The 12,373-nt window shown below is 60.9% G+C and overlaps 1 protein-coding gene across 3 annotated transcripts in view; it reads right to left on the bottom strand.

The window, feature by feature from the left end:
- Positions 1 to 6,584: 6,584 nt before the first annotated feature.
- The window catches only part of TBC1D16 (TBC1 domain family member 16), a 75,263-nt gene continuing 69,474 nt past the window's right edge, over positions 6,585 to 12,373 (bottom strand). For all 3 annotated transcript variants that reach the window (XM_028112496.2, XM_028112495.2, XM_028112494.2), the window contains one exon: positions 6,585 to 11,737. In XM_028112496.2, the coding sequence (XP_027968297.2) occupies positions 11,489 to 11,737 (249 nt within the window). In that variant the 3' untranslated portion in view covers positions 6,585 to 11,488. The remainder of the gene's footprint in view (positions 11,738 to 12,373) is intronic.

Below are 12,373 nucleotides of genomic sequence, written 5' to 3'. Positions count from 1 at the left end.
AGAACTAGGTCAAACCAGCACCGCCCCCATCTGGCTGCTGTGAGAATTGAGGGCCATGCTATACGGAAAGGCCCTGCAGGTAGGTGGCGCGAATGCTGGGCCCCTGGGATTCACGAGCCCACCCCCCGGGCCTGCCTCGCCCGCGCTGGGTTCTCTGTGTCCGGGCCAAGTAGCGTTGCTGGCAGGTGGCGAGTTCTCCATTCCGGGGGGCATTCCAGGCAACAGGACGTGGCCTGGAGGGTGGAACCCAGCCTGGAGTTGCCGGCCTCCCCAGGGAAGGCTCCTCACTGCCAGGGGACAGGTCAGCAGTGCCCCACCCCTGCCAGGCGCTTCTCTTGCAGAGAGTCACAGGGGCAACACGGACTGGACAGGGAGGCCCATTTACTCCAAGCACAGAAGAAAGCTGCTGCTGGTCAGGTCCAGAAGCCCAGGTGCCTGCCTGTCCAGGGCCAGGGCCGGGGGCCCGAGGGAGGGTGGGCGGGCTGCTGGATGGAGGAGCCCAGGGGGTACCGCGGCCGCACTCAGAGCATGCCTCGTCGTCGTCCACGGCTGCCCTGCAGTCTGGCTCCTCCCGCTCCAGCTGGACCAAGCCAAGTCGACCAAGGGCCAAAGAGCACCATTGACTCACATGAGGGACCCCTCCAAAATCTTGATTTCAAGAGAAAAGGGGCCCGGGAGCCGTGAGTCCTCATGACAAGGGGTATTGGCCAGGCTCCGGGGCCATGGCTGGGGCCCAACTCTGGACTCGGAGGAGGATTTACCCAAGGTGAGCATGGGCAGCTCTCACGGTGGGGCCTGACCCTGCAGGGGGAGGTCAGGGCTGTGGGCCTTACTGACAGGCCGCACCCCGGCGCTCAGGGAAGTCCAGGTCCCCGGGGGCTCTTCCAAGGCCTCTGGAGGAGGGTGAGGGGCATGGTGCATGTTTGGTTTGCACAGAGACTGTCAGCTGTGTACAGACGGACACCAAGGGGAAGGCTGAGTGGGCAGAGGAGCGAGGGGCCAGGTCTCTGGGGCGCGGGGCGAGGTGCCCTAGCCTTAGGCTGGCTCCCAGGGGCGGGGCTGGGAGGGATGCGGGGGGCCGAGCGGGGGGCCGGGGTGCTCGGAGGGCACTGGGGCCAGGCGCCCACCCTGCCAGAGGCTTGGTCTGTCCCAGCCTCCTGCCCTCGGCGGGTGTGCCGGGGGCAGGTCAGCGCGCAGAACTCTCCTGTAGGTGTGGCCGTGCGCCTTCCTTTCCAGAGCCTCCTGGGGGTTCGGTGTGTTTTCTTCTTCTGGCCCTTGGGTTTCGCTGGGGTTGACTCTTTGGCAAGGCTGCCAGCTTGCACAGTGTCCTTTTAATTAGATTCTCCCAAATTCCCTCTGTTACTGGGTTATTAATATTTATCTGGAGCACACCTGATATGATTAGATCGGTGGGCCCGGGGCTGGGAGAGGTGGGGGTGTCGGGGGCAGCCCCTCCTTTCCCCTTCCCCTCCCCCCTCTTCCCGGAGCCCTCCCGCCCCTCGCACCCCTCCATATTCCCTGAGTGGGCTCCCCCCAGGAGCCCCCCAGCTCCTGTCCCGGGCGCCGCCCCCCTCGGTGCCCCTCCCTGCCCACATGGGGGCTCTGAGTGTACACCCGGCTGGCGGCGGCGCGGATCCCCACGCGGAGAAAAGGCCCGCCGGGTGTGAAATCAAAAGACACGCCAACAAAGCCCCTTCTACAGAAAATGGGATATAGCTCCGAGTGGTGCGGGCGCTTCTAGGGAAATGGGAATCAGTGCAGAGGATTATTTTTGAGGTCGAGTGGCCCCACTGTGCCCACACGTGCCTCCTCGCGCCCTGGGCCCCAGTGGGGCTGGCCACGCGGGGACCCTAGCTCCCGAGGGCTGGAGTGGGTGGGAGGCTCTGCGGGGCCAGCGGGCCGAGGCAGGGACCTGAGTGTCCGCCCTCCTGCCTCCGTCCTGGGGCGGGGGGGGGGGGGCGGCAATACCCCGGTGAGAGGCCCAGGCTTTGCAGGGACGTGACCGTGCGGCTGGATCCCACGGCCAGGTCTGCACCCGGCTTCATGAGGACAGCGGAGGAGCTGGGGCACGCAGGGGCAGCCTGGTGACCAAGCTACCTGGTGTCTAGGGCTTTGGAACTTGCTTTCTAGAAAGGAAAACACCCCTTGGGGAGGGGGGTTCCAGTCCTGTCTGGTCCTCCGAGATCTCCTAGGTACCCATCCACGGCTGGGGGTACGGAAGTCACGGGGGTCTGTGGGACTCTTTCTGGAGCAGTGTCCCTTCTAATCATTAACCAGATTGTGGGGGGCCAGGAGCCCACTCTACAAGCTGACCTTGGCATTCCGGCCGAGGCTGTGCAGGGAACCAAGAACTGCATTCCAGACTGTAAGCCTCCCATCCTTTCCGGGACCTGGGAACTCTCTGGGGCTGCCCTGGAGGCTGCGGTCTGGCCCAGAGGGCGGAGGGCAGTGGTCCTACAGGTAAGACTCTTATCTGCAGAATCCTTCACCGAGGAGGGGAGATGAGGAGGGCTGGGGAAGCTGCAGGCTAGTAGTGAGGGGGACCCAGGCCCAGCCTTGCTGAGCCGTCCCACCCGCAGTCACCTGAACACGACCCCGTGGGGGCAGCGTCTCTTTCTACCTGCCCTAACTGGAGTCCAGCTCCGGGGCCTCATGCACCCTGAAAGACCCCATCCCTATCAATAGCAGTGAGGTGTGCATCCCAGGCACAAGGTAGATGAGCTAGTTTCTCTATCTCAACCCCCTGCAAAGCAAAGAGTCCACTTCCCCTGGAAATACCCTCACCCCAGACACCCCCCACCCCCTCCTCGCCACTCTGCTTCAGGTTGGCCGGCTCTGTGACCTAAAAGTTCACCCCTATATATCTGCCTGGCTCAGGTGGCCATGTAGCCCAGTTGTGCAGTAAGACCAAGAACTGGGGGAAATTCCCATCTAAATTAATCATTTCACAGAACCTGGGGATTTATCAGCACATCGAGAAGACGCAAGCGCTCTGGAAGAACATGCTTAGAAATAGGACTGACCCTGATATTTGGGTAGGTGGCTGGAATTCTCCCAGAGGGCACCTGCCCAGAGGGTCTGGGGGTCACCGGCACTTTCTTTCTCAAGTTTTCCTGTAAGGACAGAAGTGGGCAGAATAGAGGGTGGGGCCAGATACCTGGGAACTGCCCCCTGGCGGGGGGATGCCATCAAGGGTCACCCCGTCTGCCACCCACCCCACACTCTTTGCTCCTGGTTGGTTTTTGGACTCAGCTAGTTGTTTGTCAAGGATACTTGGGTTTCCTTTTGCAGGACACTGGGACCGTGTATCCGAAAGCTGGCTTCCAGTTGAGCTAACACAGAAAGCCAGAGCACTCCAGCCTGTCCCCCCAAACCCATCCTGCACTTGTGCGCCTTGTCGGGTGAGGAGCCCAGTGGGGGACAGGCTTCCCCCACCGACACTGAACTGCACACCAGGAGTCCACACAGTTCCTGAAGGCAGAGTGGTGGGATACTGAGGGGTCAGCCACTCGGGGGTAACCCTCTCAGAATCTTCCACCTGACTTCTCAAAGCTGGTGTCCGGATTCTGACCACAGGTGTCCAGTGAGCCCAATCCAAAGCTCTGACCTCCCACCCCGGAAGGACTCCCCGGCCCTCGCCCATCGCCGTTTTCTACCATTAGATTTTAAAACTGCCGGACCATTGAGCTCACTCATCACGAACTTGTGGCCACAAGGACCCTCGGTATCTTTTTCTATTGTGCGTAGTCATGGCCAGGAATCAATGAACTTTATCAGTAGACCTCACATCTGGTCCTTGGGGAAGGCTTCCCATTTTGTTGCACTGCACGTGTCTCTCCTGGCTTGAGGGGTTTCTGAACCCGAGGGGCTGCTGTCCCCGGTCCGCGGACTCGCCCCTGCTGCAGCATCCTGATTTCAGCACCCAAACATCGACTTGGAAAATCACTAAGCCATTCTCTCCAACGACTCAAAATAAAAAGCGCCCTATTTTGTTCAGTGTCAAATTGCTGATGGGAGAGCTGCGGTGGCTTCTGACCTGTCAAGCAGATGTATTATCATAGACAGAGACCGAGTGGCCTATTTTCAAGCCACTTTGTCTAAATTACAGTCCACGCACCAGGAGCCCAGAGATCTGAGCTCTCTCCTGTGATGCAGGGGGAAGCAGGTGGGGAAGGGGGCTTCTGGGGTGTCCCAGTGCCAAACCTGGTGGGGCTCACGAGCCCACCGGCAGGTGTCTTCCCGTCTGCAGAGGGCGTGAAAGTGACTGCGCAGCCCTGCTCCCCCTGCAGCCCCAGATGGACACGTGCCCACAGGCAAGGCTCACACATGCCCTTCAATCGCGAGGTCGCTTGTGTGGTTGATGCGTAGGGACAACTGTCCTCTGTTCTCGCTGCACTTTCCTTGCAAGCCTGGTGCCCTGTCATCTCCAGGAGGTTTTTTTCTCAGTGGTGGGAAGGGCCTGCAGCCACCCTGCAGCCCCCTACCCCCCCCCCCCGGGGGCAGGGTCTGTCCTGAGGCCCGGTGCTCCCAGAGGCGAGGGAGGCAGCTTGAACCCAGGAGTGAAGGGGGCTGGCGGGGGGGTCTCCCACTCCGTGTGTGGAGGGGCCGCTGGTCTGGAGGCTTCCCCTCCCCGGGACAAGATGCCCACACTGGTGCCTCAGCCAGAGAATAGAGCTAGACCTCACGGGCTTCCTTGGGCTTGGACTCAGGGCGGCTCCGTGGCCACAAAGGGCCAGGAGTAGAAAGCGCCCTGTGTATTTGGCGCGAGTCCCCTCCCATCCCTGCTCACTGCATGTCCTTAGGTGGGTGGGTGGGGAAGGACACCAGGAATGACAGACTGAACTGGTCACCGGGGCTCCTGATGTGACATGTCTGGCTCACCTGGGGCTCTGAGGTAAGAGTCACACCTGTGCAGAAGCGTGGGGGGAGGCCGTTCACACACAGGGTGCCTCCGGTTTGCCCCGTGGGCCCCGAAGGCGTGGGCAACTGACCAGCCTGTCCTTGCTCCCTGGAGGGTTTGCAGGACACATATATGCTTGTCCCAGAAACCCCAGCCACCTGCTGTCCTCGCTCAGGCCCTGGGGCAGGTCCACAGTACAATGGCACCAGGCCTCCCTACAGGATGGCCACTCGAGGTGAATGAGACCCCCGGGAACATCCCCTCTGTCGCTAGCAGGGGTAGAAATGTCGTGCGGTGTGGACGGCTGTCTATACCGCAGTAGAAGCCGGTCCCAGGCCAGGTCCTCGGGACCGCAGGAAAGCAGAGGGCTGGGCCCTTCCGGGACTGGCCCTGAAGAGCCTGGTCACCGGGCATGTCCCCTTGGCTGTCCCTGTAGCCGTGACTACTGGGTCGTTATTTAGGGGAGGACAGAGCGGAGCAAAGACAAACATCCTGCTGGCACATCCTGGTTGGACCAGACCCAGGGAGCCAATCGCCCTACAGGTTTGAAAAGCCCTTCTGGGTGGGGCTGGGGACAGGCCTCGGCCCTATGGCGGGGGCTCCCTCTGTGGGACTGAGCTGTGGGGTCTGCACCATCCCTTCCGGAAGATGAGCTGCTCTCGCCCCCGGGTTCCAGGCACCATCTCTGCCTGCTTCAGGTTCCAGGTTAAGGCAGGGGCTGGCTTTCCAGCATGATGGGGAATTAGCACATCCATCCCCCAAAAAGGACCAAGGTTTCCCTACGTGGTGCCACCAGCCATGTAGGGCTGATGCATCGCCTGCCCTGCTGCCCCCGCCCAGCCAGCCTCAGGCAGGGGCACCCCTGGCATGCAGATGGGCTGACGAAGCTCTCAGACATCTCGGCCAAGGCCAGGCAGGTGGAGGGTGAGGCGGGCCCTGCAGGCATGAGACACCCAGCTGTGCAGACACCCAGGAGAGCTTCGCACTTGCCCTCCGCCCCTTGAGGACAAAGAACGGAAAGGTACACACAGAACAGTGGAAAACCAGCTTGAAATCCAAAGGAGCTGCCATGAGGGCTGGGAGCCCATTACCCTACCGCCGTGCTCCAGGAGAACCGAGAGCAACCCCCAGCCTCCCCTTGCCCACCCTCCCACAGTGCCCGGGCCTGGCCCCGCAGCAAGGCTCGGAGGGCTCATGAGGTGAGAGGAGCTGACACAGCTTCTCAGCTTCATGCCCCCCACCCCCCTGCAACAAGGTCAAATTCACCTTGTTTGCCTCCTTACAAAAGTTCTCAAATGCAAGACTCCAGCTTTTCCTGAAATCGGAGCCCTGGCAGCTGAGTCTCAACAAAACACCGTGTGTGCTTCCAGGCGCTGGGGCCAGTCTCGGGGCCCCCACTTGCTGGGGGTTCATAGGCCCTCCCCAGCCTTTCATTAAATCCCCCACCGACCTCTCCAAGGCAGAGGCAGGAGCCGCCCTTGCTCCTGGCCCTGGCCTGCCCTCCTGCACCCCCTGTACCCCCCGCCATTTGCCCCTTCCCCTCCCCCATCATGGAACCCCCAAGAAGCATCTGCGGGCCTTCCTTGCACTTCCGTGGGGGGCCTTCTGCGCCGAGCACCAGAGCCCGCCACGTGTGGGCCTAACAAACCCCACCAGACCTTCTGGAGGTGCCAGATAGCATCCATTTGTCATCAGTGTGATTTTATTTACTTTTTAAGGGGAATCCATGAGAGCTGGAAACACTTTTTGGGTCATGGTGACCAGGGGGTTGTGGTGACCAGTGCTGGGCCGGGGGCAGGGCTAGACTGACAGGTAGCTGTAGTCACAAAACGGAACAAAACACAGAGAAAGAACTGCTTGCCATGGCCAACAGTAATCTGTTGATAATGGTGGATGTTTCGTTAAAATTTTCCTTCAACCGCAAAGCCCTGCCCTCTAAAGCAGAGGTGCTGGAGGGAAGAGAGCCCTGTGGTTGAGCTCTCTTTGAATCTGGAAGGTTCTCTTCCCACCTAGAAATTCAATGCGATGTATTTAAAGGGCCCGATGCCTGCAGGTTGTGTGCACCCCTGCCCTGCTCCCTGGAGGCCCAGGGAGGCCCCTCCCCGGGTCCAACAGCACTGACCCAGGAGGCCAGAGTCCTCGCTTGGGTGGTTTTCACAGCGGAGGGGGAAGACCTTGCACGCATGGACCACATTCCCGCTGAAGAGATGAACATCTTGCAGGAGCGCTGAGGTTATGGATCATGGTTGACTTTTCTTGGTGGCAGGAGTGGGGTGGCATGGGGTGAACGTTAGAGAAGAGGCACAGAGAGGTTTCCCGTCGGCCGGGTATTCGCAGCAAGGTGGGCATGAGAGGGAGTGGGTTTGCTGACTCCTGAAGTTGGGAGAGCTCCGGAGTCGGGGGCACGCTGCCGCTCCTGGGCAAAGCTGCTGAAGGCCAAGGCCGGTGGTCTCTTCCGAGTGGCGGGTGACGGCCCAGGGGGCTTGGTAAACCACCCCTCAGGAGAGCTTTCACACCGACCATCAGTGGGGTGCGTGGGTGGGCGTCATCCTTCTCATTCTACAGGTGGGGAAACTGAGGCTCAACACTGCTCATCCCCTAGGGGGAGCCCTGGTCTCAGCCTTCACAATTAGGAAGGACAAAAACTGGTTAGTTTTGGGGCCATTCCCTTTGAGCCAGGAACATTCAGAGACAGAATGTTTCCACTTTAAGGGACAACCTTGTCGTGTGGCTTAGAAACACAGGCCTAATGGGATCCTAGGCTGTCTGGCTCCCTGGAATCTCTGGGGAGGTGGCATGTCCAGCCTCGGGTCCCTCCCTTGGCCTCGGGCCACCTCCTCTGGCTCAGTCCACACCCCTGCACATGTGTGTGGGTCTTCCCGGGGGGAACGCCTCTTCCTTTCTCCCTACGGGGCGGCCACCAGGGGCCTCTGCTGGGCAGACAGACTGGAAGAAGTTTCCTTTTCTTCGCCGGGTGAACCCGGTGTCCCTGACACCCGCCAGCCTCCCTGCGGGGGAGGGGAGGCCAGACGGAGGACCAAGGCTTCCGCAGGGCATTGCCCTGAGCAGACTCCCATCATCCCGAGCACTGCCACAGACGTCTACCAAACAAGAAACGGCCACAAGAGCTTGGAGGGACCTCACAAAAACCGAGGGGGAAGCCACAGAGCACCACCCCCCACCACGAAGGCCCCCAGTCTTTGCCCCATTTCCGTACGTCCACCCGTCGAAGATCAGTGTGGCTGACCTCTGCCAGCCACCGCCACTTAGCCTGGGAGAAGCCTCTGTCTTAGGACCAGAAGCTTCGTCCTGTCCAGATGCCCGCCCCGGATGGGGCTTCAGGCTGGGCTCTTACAGAAAAACTCAAAGGACACGTGCCTGAAGTCAGGATTTGAAAACCTGCATGCTGCCTGACGTCTGCAGCAGACCAGGACAACATGCCTACTGATGGCGTGCAGACAGAGCTGGTGTGCATGTGCGCGCCAATGGAGCTAGGCCTCCCCTCCTGGACTGCAGACCCCCCCCTTCTGCAGAGGTGGGCTGGGGCCCCTCCCCACCCCATCCGTTCCACCCCCACTGATGGGCTCAAGGACACCAATTCCCACAACTTGTGGATTCCAAGTCTTCCTGGCTGGGACTCGAGCTGGAGCCTTCTGGAATAGCACACTGTTCTCTGCACCTAACCAGGCCCCAACCCCGCCACCCTATGCGTCCCCCACCCTCCCAGGACCCAGCATCCTCCTGCCACCCCTTCTTCCCTGGGAGCGTGAAACCTCCCTGGGCCGGCGAGCCCCTGCCATGCTGCCCCGTCTATGCCAGGAGGAGCATATCAAAGGCTCCCTCTCTTCCCAGGGGCCCCGGCGACATCCTGGAACGTCAGCACAGACATTAGCGGTGGGGAAATTAAGTATGCGTGCACACGCACACCAGCCAATAACATTAAGTGTCATTTAAAAAAAATGGGTTAAATAAGCAGCATCACCGAGGATGGCCGTGCCGGGCTGATTATCCCATATTTGCACGTTTGGGAGGTGGGAAGGCTAGAAGTCTAATGACGGAATTATCACCCTAATGCCTTTTGCTGGCTGGGAATAATCCTGGGGCTGCAGGGTTTTTGGCTGGTTTCCTCTAATTGCACCCAGATTAAGGGAGCCCTGCAAGGCAGGCCTTCCCCAGCCCTCCAGAGCCCACACAACCAGGTCTTCGGCTTCTGAGATTCTGGCTGCTCTAAGAGGCGTAGATCTCTGGGGCCCTGCTCAGCGCAGGGGTGTGAGGTGGGAGCAGTGAGGGCAGGGTGGCACTTGGTACGGGTCTTGGGGAGCTGTGGGAGCTGGGAGATTCAGCATGAATGCTCTGTATCCAGGGTCCTCCAAAGTGAAGGGATCCCTGGACACCCCCCACCCCACATGCACAGCAGCCCAAAGGCACAAGGCATCTCAGAAAAATGCACGGCTGCTACCTCCTAGACAGGAGGAGATGAGGAGCATCCTCTTGCCCCTTGGGCATCTCCTGCCTTCCCGGGAGAAGTCCTGCCCCTGACAGGAGAGCCCCAAAAGTTCCTGGAGGGGGTGGCAGCCGTACCCACAGCCCAGCTCCTCACCCTCTGAATTCCCAGCCCCCTGCCATCACTGTGCAGTGCCTCTTGCTAAAGGGAGGGGTCCACTCCCCCCACCTCTGGATGCTGAGTCCAGCCATGGGATTCGCTTTGGCAATGGGATGACAGCAGGAGTGGCCTCCCCCGAGGCTTAGGAAGGCACCTGTGCATTTCTGCTCCAGCATTTTTGCCTTGACCGGGGTGAGCTTGCAGCACGGAGGCAAGAGACGGTGCCAGGTCTGAGTTCTACACACGTGAGCAGCTCCTCTGGGAGGTAACCATCAGCTGACCAGATATGGGAACACACCCAGCCAAGACCAGAAGTGCCCAGTCTAAACTGCTGACCCTGGACGGTGTGGGAGATGGGGCTGGGGGCTACTCATCACACAGCCCTGCTGCAGCGCGGTGGTTAGCCAATACTCCTGTTCACAGGGAGGCCGTTTCCAACGCAGGACCAGTGCAGCACCTTTTCCGCAGCAGACGGGGGCCAGCAGAGAAAGGCAATCCCCTTTTCCCAGACGCAGAGCAAGTGAGAAGTCCACCCCACCCAGCCTGGACCCTGTTGCAGGGCTGAAACGGCCAGCGCCCCAAGATCTGGGGACTGAGGGGGCTCCAGGGGGCTCTCCCCAGAAGGCTCTGGGAACTCGGAGATGCTGGAGGACTTGAGCTCATGGAGAATAGACAAGCTTCGAAGGAGGAGGCTGGTAACTTCCTCTCTTCTGTCGATAAACATCTTTTTAAAGTGGCACCGGCAGCGTGGCTCACTCTCCAGGGAGAGGAGCAGAGAGCAGGAAGAAGCCTCCGTCGAGGTGGTGTCCCCACGACGACCTTTAGCACTTCACGGGTGTGCAGGAGGATTCAGGGAAGGATTCAAGCCTTTGTGAGCCCACCAGCTCAAGAAGCGGCTTTCTGTGCAGATGGCTGGATGCTTTCCAGCTGGTCGGGAGCTCCCACGCCCTCCTCTGTCCGTCTCCCTAAATCCCAGAAGGATCACCCGACAGGAATCTTCTGGAGGTGGGAACGGTGTCCTGAGTGCTGGCTACATTATGGGGTCGCCGCTGCGCCATGCTACCTGAGAAGGCCCCCGGTCACACGGTGCAGGCCCTGCAGGGAAGCGGGGGTCCTTCCAGGCCTCTTGGATGCTTCTGTCTCGGGTGCTCAGCTAATGCAGTCCCACTTCCCTCAGACAGAGGAGATTTCGTCGGCGCCCACACAGCCCACCCCACGCGGCCCCCAGCAGACTGCTGTGTTGGGTGAGCTTGACCTTAAACAGAGATCCTCATGTAGAACCATCCCCCGCAACTACGGGAGAGGGGTCCAACAACCCCCAACAGCCTGAGGCTCGGGCTCAGCGGCAGGCAGGTTCTTTCACATACCAGGAGTATAAAATGTGTAAACGGACACTGAAGAGCCCCCAGCCTCTCAGACCCTCAGGCTGCTCCTACACCTGTCTACCGTGAAGTCACCAGGATTTTTCTTTTTCTTTTTTTTGCAGACATCTTCATGAAACTGTGCAAAGTTGAGACTGGCCCGCTCAGAAAATGGGGCCCGATGAGGAGGCGTGTCCAGCTTGCAAAGATGTCCCTGGCCTGGATGGGGCCCCCTTCTGCTCTGCAGTCCCTGTGCTGCAGCGGGAGCAGGCCTTTCTCGCTGCCTGGCAGTGCCGCCCGGTGCTGATGCCGCGGCGGAGTCCCTGAGGCACGCTGAGACCCACCACAGGCAGGCAGCCCAAGAAGCCAGCCAGCCTGCCTCTCCAGGCCGGAGGGCCGCGCACTCCGGCCCCACTGTTCTGGGAGGTGACTTTTCTCTGGGTAGCTGGTGGGCCTTACTTCAGTCACTTCAAGACTCTGCTTACGTCATTACTATGAAAATGTTCCCTTCCTGTCGCCCCAAGTCTTTTTCCTTACGTTTCTCTACCATCCCCCGTCCCCTCCCACGTGCCCAGGACCACTGCTGAGGTCCCCTCCACCTTCGTCCAGCGCAGGGAGCCCCACCTATCTGCGGAAACCGAAGCCTTCCCGAGGCACCTTTGGGCCCTTCTTGCCTTCTCTGGGGGGCTTGGGCGAAGGCGTCTCCACCGTGCCCCCGTAGGGACAGCTCTCCGAGCCCGGGTGGTGGCCCGTGCATTCCACGGCGGGCATGTATCCGCTGTCCCACATGCCGGTCCCACACAGCTTACACAGGTCGTGCAGGCTGCAGGGGATGCGGGGCAGGAGACGGAACTGGTGCAGCAGGCTGCGGGCCTGCAAAGAGAGAATGGGGGTGGGGGTGGGGCAGGCTCCCAAAGGCCTTCATCCGAAGGGTGAGCAGGCCCGCCAAGGGCGGCCCAGGGGCCCGCCTCAGTGGCAGTCCCTGCCCTTGGGTCTGCCCCCTCCGACTCGGCCCCCAGCTAGGATGCCCCAGCGCTCCGGCCGCCCCGCGGCTCGGCCTTTCAGCCTCTGCGGGCTCCGTTCCCGCTGTCGTGGGCAGCGCTGTGCCCACTTCCTACCCATGAGACCGCTGGCCCCTGCGTCGCTCCTTAAAGCTCCCGAAGACCACTACAGAGCTTTCACATGCGGCATCGCGGGCAGGAGGCTGGGAAGTGGGGTGTGGCCAAGCTTAGCGTGGTGCCCCTTCCTTCCACTAGCCTTGGATGAGACACGGCGGCCCTCCCCCAAAGCTGCCTTCTCAATCTGCCTGGCTCTGGGCTGTGAGTGAGGTGCCCCAAGGTGGTGGGGGCGGGGGGGGGAGGCTGTCTATGAAGACGGATAATTTGTTCATTCCACGCAGCGGAGGAGGTTCTGGCGTCCGGGCCTGATGGTGAACTAGCTCTGTGCAGCGGCCTCCGCAGGGAGAGCCCCCAGGCGCACACGGGGCGGGGCCTGCGTCCAAGCCTTGGG

Source organism: Eumetopias jubatus, unplaced genomic scaffold (assembly GCF_037043125.1).
Source record: "Eumetopias jubatus isolate StellerSeaLion01/CBP00866 unplaced genomic scaffold, mEumJub1_p1.0 scaffold_10, whole genome shotgun sequence".
NCBI lineage: Eukaryota > Metazoa > Chordata > Mammalia > Carnivora > Otariidae > Eumetopias > Eumetopias jubatus.
Note: the sequence above shows the minus strand (reverse complement) of the source record. Positions and strands in the feature narration are given on the sequence as shown.